Raw genomic sequence first — 8,617 nt, 5'->3', positions numbered from 1 at the left:
ATGAAACCTCACCGCTTCGGTGGAGACGTTTTCAGACTGGGATGTTGGTTCTGGGTAACAGGCGTAAAAGGTATGAGACAAGTTGGTCGTTTCAGACGCAAGTTTCTTGTCCAAGAAACAAGTTTCTTGTCCAAGAAACAAGTTTCTTGTCCAAGAAACATTTCACCTGCGCTTTCTGTCATTTTCTCTCCTTGACTTCAAATAGAATTTAATTATCCAGTGAATGGACGCTTGGAACTTAGGTACCAAATCATAGAGCTAAAAATCATAGGGAATTTACATTATTACTTCCCAACTTTATAGCTGTGGAGAAGTCCAGCTGTCTCAGATGTTCTCCATCTGAGAACTAAAACAACCCAAGATTAGCTAAGCAACAGTCGTTTGACACTCATACTGAGTGTCGAACGACTCGAATTAGGTCTAAATATCAGGTATTGACTGACAAACACGCCGGTGTCAAGTATTCAAAGTCAAATCTCAACGTAAAATTATTGACGTTCTTGTAAGAATTACCGACGCCGCTCCTATCAACAGCTTAGAAAACGGGGAATGACGCTACGCTCGTTTTCACCATTGAAGAGGATCGTCAAAAATTATTAACTAGTAATTCAGGCCGTACTGCTTGAGGCAAATCTCTTGCGACTCCCGCCAAGGCGTTTCCAAGACTGAAAGAACTGTGTTGGTTCGATGAATCAGATGTTGCATAGACGGAAAGTCTACCATCGAGATTGTGGAGAACATTAATGACTCAAACTCGACATTAAATGCAATGTCGGGTTTGAGTACTTGGAGTAATTTGACTAAATTAATCAGAAAAGACGGAAACCAGTGCTCAACACTTTCTGACGAGCGAGTCTGCAGTTCAAGCAACTTTAGCAGAAGCTGGTTTCAAGTGCTTAGGTGAACCATCGCCCCGGAGCCATATACCGAGGGAGAAACATTTTCAACTTAAGAGGAATACAAATACTATAATGACCATTATAGAAGGAATTGTACCCAACAGCTAGGATTCTCCTGCCCTACCTCCTTCTGTGGCAGAGTGATGGGCTTCTCCTCTCCTTCATTCTTCTGTGGTAGAGTAATGGGGATCTTACTTCCTCTCACTTCCCCACCACATGTCATAGGCCTCCTTGCCTCCGTGATGCTGAGACAGGAGGCTGCACCTTCTCCCTGTTCCGTGCTACATAGCCTTCCCGGTTTGGTGCCTTCTTTTGATAATTACTTCTTCCTGTTCCTATGTGATAGTGCCGGGGCTTACTGAGAGATAGTTTTTTTTTAAATTCTCGTCTATTACTACAATTTAGTGATTGGGGCTCTCTCTCCCTCCCTCCCTCCCTGCTGTGACATTGTAACGTCAGACTGAAAGGGTGAGAGGCCTCCCTCTCTCTCTCTCTCTCTCTCTCTTTCTCTCTCTCTCTCTCTCTCTCTCTCTCTCTCTCTCTCTCTCTCTCTCTCTCTCTCTCTCTCTCTCTCTCTCTCTCTCTCTCTCTCTCTCTCTCTCTCTCTCTCTCTCTCTCTCTCTCTCTCTCTCTTTCTCTCTCTCTCTCTCTCTCTCTCTCTCTCTCTCTCTCTCTCTCTCTCTCAGCCTTTCAACAAAGTGTCACAGCCAGTCATCAATGCTCCGTGACAGGCTGGGAAAGGCTGTTGTGGCTCGTATCGTTGAGATAGACTTTTCCCCCCTTCACACCGGCTGTCACTGGCAGGTGTTGGTATAGTTTTGCAATATTCAGAAATTTGATTGTGACAGGTGTTGCTATTCTTGCAGAAGCTTTACTGAACGGGGCATTTCACACACCAACCATTTGCTGCCCGCACTGCAGGCATACATACGTCAGGAGCGCTGCCTGTCAGTGTGGCCACTGGTCTGAAAACCTTGACTGTATGGCAACGTTTCTATTTATTGTTACTGGAAAATATTCACTAAAAAAAAAACACACATACCTTCCTTCAGGAGGATATTAATGGCTATAGCTTTGCAGGTAACTTTTGCACTTACAATAACATTGCCAAACTTTTACTATAATATCACGGTGATATAGACGCGCTGACTGCATGTAGCACTATTCTCGCTAGTCTTGCAGCTCTATCAAGACACTTTAGGAGTGAGGAAGTTCGTATTTAATGTGATATTTTGCGTACTTTCCTGCCTGTTGACCGCTACTTGCTGGGATATTTTTAATGAGTCTGGCCCCCTTACTCACCATAACCCAGTTTTCTGGGTTATGGTGAGTACGAGACATCTCTTACGAGAATTTTCAGCACAGATTCATAGATTATCACAGAGTGGAACTCAATTAAATGTTTCTTGTCAATACAAATTTATAGGTTTTCATCCAGGTTTCTCTAGCAATTAGAAAGGTTAATTGGCTTGTATTATTCCTACTTCCTTCCTGAGGGTCGTAATTCCCTGAAGACCAAGCGACCAATATTTGCATGTGACATGATATAAAAGAATTTTATATCATGTCATTTAATCTTAATTATTTAATAATTAAGACATATGATTATCTCTCCACGAAGACAGAATTTAAGAAACAATTATTTTTGCATAAATAATAGACACAGACCATTAGGGATCGAACTACGCCCTGCAAGAAGCAGTATTATCGGTGAAGGCAATGGGCATATGGTTTGTCGTCTCTCCTCCATTCGAGTCCAGTGGCATTGATGGGATGAAGTTGCTTGTTCCACCAGTCAACTCTAAGAGTCTCCTGAACATTTTATATCATCCCTGCCAAGAACTACTTAACTGATTGCCAAGATAATAAGCTAACCTTCTTTACAAACACTTGTAAAGCTGCATAATCTAAATTAAGTGTCATCTTGGGCCAGCATCTCGTTAAAAAATTATAATTTACTTCTCCCAAGCTAGAGACTCTACTCCAGTAATTAAAAAATAGTCAGTGGAATCCGGGCGAAAAATCTAACCGTAGAAATGATAAAAATTCTAATATTTTTAATTACGTGGTTGAATTACGGTTCTTGTTCTGTACTTATTAGTAATTTGGTCGTCTGGTTGATACCAAACTCAGAAATTTTATAGATAAGTTCCTGACACATGCAAGAAGTGAAGTGATGAGTTGAGCGTGTTGGAAGGTGGTGTTAAGGAAGTATTAAATGGTATTTAAAAGATGGTTGTTGTGTTCCTGGATGAGTTATTGGTCATTACTGAATTTTTTTAACGTAACAACAAACGAATAGCATTTTAGTCCCTCCTTTTTTCATACAAGTGCTATGTCTATCATTTGTATATTGATTAATGAATAATATAGATTAGGGTAATATAGATTAGAGTAACAGACATTATAGTGAAATAGATCTATAAGTAATGAAGATATAAGAGCAATATTTTTAGGTTATATAGATATGTGATTAATATACCAGAATATGTATTTCAATATTACTGGTACATATGTATCATTCGTATATACATATTATTCTAACATCTCAACTATTTATGTATCTCAATTATTTATTTATTTATCATTTATATATTTATAAATAAATATAAAGGATAAAGAATCTATCGAAATTAATCTTTTACCTCCGCTCGGGAACACAAATATTCAATCTCTCGCACGTGTACACACACACACACTAAAGCGACCATTTACGTAAACAATAACTGAATTACGACTTCAATTGTTTGCATGAAACAGATCGCGCTCACAAATCTCTATCAATTCAGAATGTGTAAATATATAAGAAAAGTGAATTTACTATTAGATGGTTTATGGTGTTGGACCTTGAGGCTTTACCAATTATGGAGTAATAAGAGAACAGTTCATACCGTCATGGTATAACTGTAGAATATGTCTGGGTGCATGGGTAACCACTTGCAGGTCAGGTTAAAGTGCGTAGGAAATAATGATGATGTCAGAACTATTGCAACCTTGCTAAATCCACTTGTGATTATTAATGTAGATTAAAGATACATTAAGATAAAGCATGGCTCCTACTGATTTTCATATTGTTACATCACGTTAATGATATGTATCATTAACGTGATAAAACATTATCATATATATATATATATATATATATATATATATATATATATATATATATATATATATATATATATATATATATATATATATATATATAATGTGTGTGTGTGTGTAAATGACGAAAATTAACACGTGATGGAAAATGTGACAGTGTCAGACCACGGAGGAAGAATTGAAACAGGAATTTCCTTAAGTACTTTCGTATATTAATACATCTTCAGAAGGATTCCTTCTGAAGATGGAATTCCTTCTTCCTTTTTATTATGGTCTGATGCCTAGGGATGCCTTTCGCAATGTATTCCTTACATTCTCAAAGACAAGTTTACTGTGTTTAGCACTGGATTATATTATGTTTGAGTGAGGTGGTAAAGATCTCAAGTTTCTATAGTAATCTCTTATGAGCAACTGTGTTAAAGGCTTTCTGGCAGTCCACGAATATGCAATCTGTCCAACCTTCTTTGTCCTACCATGTTTTCCTTACTTTATGATAGAACTCCATTAGGTTTGTCAGGCATGTTTTTTTTCTTCCTTAAAGCCCAGTTGATGATTGTTTACATACATAATTCTCTCTCCAGGTGTGTATCTAATCCTATCCTTATTATTCTTCCCAGTACTTTGCAGGGGGGAAAGCTTGACACTGACACTGGTCTGTGGTTAAGGGCCTGTGATGGTGGCAGATGTAGCAAACTATTAATTAATATGTATCTGCAGTGTTAAGTATGTTGTTTTCTCTCGAGACGCGTGATGTAACGACCTTCAGAGAGTGTTATGCTTTCGTAACATAACAGTAATTCTCACACCGATACTATGGCTTTTCCAAGGTCTAACAGGCTGTGTTTTTTTTCACCTGATACCCCTCAGTGTAGTCGACAATGTTTATCTCTGTTTGGTCTCGTTTAATATTTCTGCTTAGCTCTCGTTTAATATTTCAGCCTGGCTCCTAGCAGCCTGTTACCTAGCAGTAAATAGGTACCTGGGTGTTAGTCAGCTGTCACGGGCTGCTTCCTGGGGGTGGAGGCCTGGTCAAGGACCGGGCCGCGGGGACACTAAAGCCCCGAAATCAACTCAAGATAACCTCAAGATAACCTCTTGTTTAATATCTCTGCTTGGCTTTCGTTTAATCTCTCTGCTTGGCTCTCGTTTAATATTTCTGCTTTAATTCGTTTAATATCTCTGCTTGACTCTCGTCTAATATATCTTCTTGGCTCTCGTTTAATATCTCTGCTTGGCTCTCGTCTAATATATCTTCTTGGCTCTCGTTTAATATCTCTGCTTGACTCTCGTCTAATATATCTTCTTGGCTCTCGTTTAATATCTCTGCTTGGCTCTCGTCTAATATATCTTCTTGGCTCTCGTTTAATATCTCTGCTTGACTCTCGTCTAATATATCTTCTTGGCTCTCGTTTAATATCTCTGCTTGGCTCTCGTCTAATATATCTTCTTGGCTCTCGTTTAATATCTCTGCTTGGCTTTCGTTTAATATATCTTCTTGGCTCTCGTTTAATATATCTTCTTGGCTCTCGTTTAATATATCTTCTTGGCTCTCGTTTAATATATCTTCTTGGCTCTCGTTTAATATATCTTCTTGGCTCTCGTTTAATATTTCTGCTTTAATTCGTTTAATATCTCTGATTGGCTCTCTTTTAATATTCAAACACAGAGATCTGATACCATGATACTTGTTTATTTACATTACTTACGAAGGAAAATGCTTCGAAATGTTTTCCCAGATGCCTAGTTCCATTTACTCAAATATGTTGCACAGCTGCAGTGCAATATTTTAGTACCAGGTCGTGAATCAATGTTGCAGGTTTATCGTTGCCTTTATTGATCTCAAGTTGCAGGAAACTGCTTTGTGGAGTCATATTTAGAGCATTAAATCTTCTTTAACTTATTTTTGAATATAATTTTTGTTTAATTTTCTTCATATTCTTTTCTCCATTTTCTCTATAATCGTTTTGTCGTTCTTCTTTATTTCTCCTTTTCTTCTTCTTCTTCTTCTTCTTTTTTTTTCTTTTTGGTTGGCTTTTATATATAATTTTGTTTTATTTATTTTCATTTCTTATTATATTTCTTACTATATTTTTCCCTTAGTTTTTGTATTTTTCTTCGTTCTTTTTTGCATTCTCATTTTTCTTTGCATTCTTCTTTTTCTTGATATATATATATATATATATATATATATATATATATATATATATATATATATATATATATATATATATATATATATATATATATATATATAATATAGAAAAGTAGGGATCTACTTAATTCCTCCCGAAAGAAGCTGATATCCAATAAAATATGTCACAAAAAAAACACAATTTCTCTCTCTGCTAATACGTCTTATTTTGACGTTCTGGATCCCATTGTACAAATTACAAATGTACTGTACTGTAAAACAAAAATCTTTGTTTTCTATGCATGGTTTGGTGCGTGGGTTAGGTTAGGAAGGGAGGGTTAGGTGGGTGGGTTAGGTTAGGTGGGTCCGCGAGATTCTAGTTAGGTTAGCATTTTGTATTTTGAACGTTGTGACAAATCAAGAGAACGCGGGCTGCTCAAAGTATGTTTTACTGCATATGGCATAATAACCTAAAAAAACAGTCCAGCAACGTTTTCTCAACTTGTAAAATGCAACTATTTTGCTGTTCCCGTTCTTGAGTTGCGTTCATTCCAGCCACCGGCCGACCCCAAAGACGTATTTATGAGGTTTACCATTCTGTTCGTTCGAAATAGGAATGTCAACAAACACGAGAATTCTGAACTGCTGGCACTGTGCCCAATCCAATGACACCCGACACGACTGGACGTGTCAAGAAATATGAGAAACAAGTGCTCAATACACAGCCAGTGTGGAGCTGCTCAGCAGTCACGGAGGACAAGACTATAGCTATCTTGGGCACCTTTCCTAAGAAAAGTGCCCAGATCCTCTACTCCCCATCTCCCCTTTCACCCTTTCTTCCCTATGCCCCATGGCCCTCCCCTCCCACTTCATAACCAGGTTAGTATTTTATATGAATAGGACTTGCATCACTTAATTACTACATGACACCCCTGGGAAGACCAAAAGTTTCAGTTGAGTATACCAAGGTTTACACCTACTATTTCTACTCCACACTGACGGCCCTTAGTAGAACAAAGCCCGAGGCTGTTAGCTGTCTCACAGGTTTCACTGCTAATAGTCGGTATCGCTAATAGTCGGTATCGCTAATAGTCGGTATCGCTAATAGTCGGTATCGCTAATAGTCGGTATCGCTAATAGTCGGTATCGCAATCCGCAGCTTTAATATATAGTTCCATGTTCATACCACTTCCCAGATTTGCTCCAACGGTCTCCAGAAAAGCAGTTGGGAGACGATATCGTTAACGTCTTACGAATAACGTCGTTACGCATAGTCTGTGGTTGCTTCGATGGCTATAGTGACTACCCTTGCACTAGTTGGCTATTAACTTGGCGTAGCGCCGTCGAGTGAGGCCTATTGGTCTGTGGCTTAGAGAATATAACCTCCTCAGATATTGACGGCTACGACATGAATGGTGAATCGTGGCAGGATTGCAAGTCAGCTGTCTCAACCGGCTTTCCTCTTGACCAATCAGAAGCGGAGATGCTCGGTAAGCCTATTTAGCCTGCCGTTGCTTGTTGAAAGTCTCATAGTGTTGTTACAACCTCGCCCCCCCATTCCATATTGGCATCATAAACCGTTTCCTTGGATAATAACTCACAAAATGAGAAATCAAATCCCACATATAATCTGTTTTCCTGAAGACAAGTGGATCAAATATTCATCCACCCTGGCAGGTGTCTGACCAGAAAGAAAATTTGAAACTTGTCTTGCGTGAATCTATTTCATCGAGAGGAAGGATTGAGATGGAATACGAGCTCTCCTTCTCTTCCTTCACCGCTTCTTGAAATATTCTCTTCTGTAAACCTCTTCTTGAAGTATGATCATCTGTTGACCTGTTCTTGAAGAATGTTCTTCTGTGTGACTCTTGTTCTACGCTGTTCATCGCCACGCAGTCGTGAGGAACAAATTTACAGGGAAATGATATAAAACTGATCGTAAAAGTTGTCCAAAGAAAATGAGTGATTACGTTTGCTCTGGGAATTTTATTTATATTAAAACAAAAAAAATTGGTAACTCGAAAATCCAAGATTTCCAAGGTTTGAGCGCTGGTAATAATGGCTGAAATGAAAGATCTTTCAAAGCAATGTTCCATTGCATTTCTTTCTGACTGATTTCACTATGACAAACACGATTGATACTTGAAATATTTTTATATCAATATATAGCGAGGTCATAGGATAGGCTCGAACTCGCGTACCTGGACTCACCAGGAACACACACCTGAAGAACAACCAAACCTACTTGCAGTTTAGATATGGTAGAACTTATATTTAAAATTCTTTCATCTCATCATTGTTCACTGGGTATTGCGTGTGTCTATGGAGTTAGGGATGGAAATTCGATCCTATTGCAATTCCTCAATATTTTCGCAAGTTTCAGGAGTGTCTGTTCAAGTACGTTTATTGAGACAATAAAATACATCTCAAAAGGATAGAGGAGCTTAGGCTATTTCAACCCTCCGGAGTGTCTGTTATAGTT

General features: G+C 38.3%; 1 protein-coding gene across 1 annotated transcript; it reads right to left on the bottom strand.

The window, feature by feature from the left end:
• Positions 1-5,151: 5,151 nt before the first annotated feature.
• Positions 5,152-8,021, bottom strand: LOC138366764 (probable inactive protein kinase DDB_G0270444). Its single transcript, XM_069328042.1, has 2 exons — positions 7,891-8,021; positions 5,152-5,674 (listed from the first exon to the last, which is right to left on the bottom strand). Exons 1-2 carry the CDS (start codon positions 8,019-8,021, stop codon positions 5,152-5,154), a joined length of 654 nt encoding a protein of 217 aa, XP_069184143.1.
• Between the last annotated feature and the right edge of the window lie 596 nt (positions 8,022-8,617).

This window comes from Procambarus clarkii, chromosome 20 (genome assembly GCF_040958095.1).
Source record: "Procambarus clarkii isolate CNS0578487 chromosome 20, FALCON_Pclarkii_2.0, whole genome shotgun sequence".
NCBI classification, from domain to species: domain Eukaryota; kingdom Metazoa; phylum Arthropoda; class Malacostraca; order Decapoda; family Cambaridae; genus Procambarus; species Procambarus clarkii.
The sequence above is the reverse complement of the archived record's forward strand: the minus strand, read 5'-3'. Positions and strand labels throughout refer to the sequence as shown.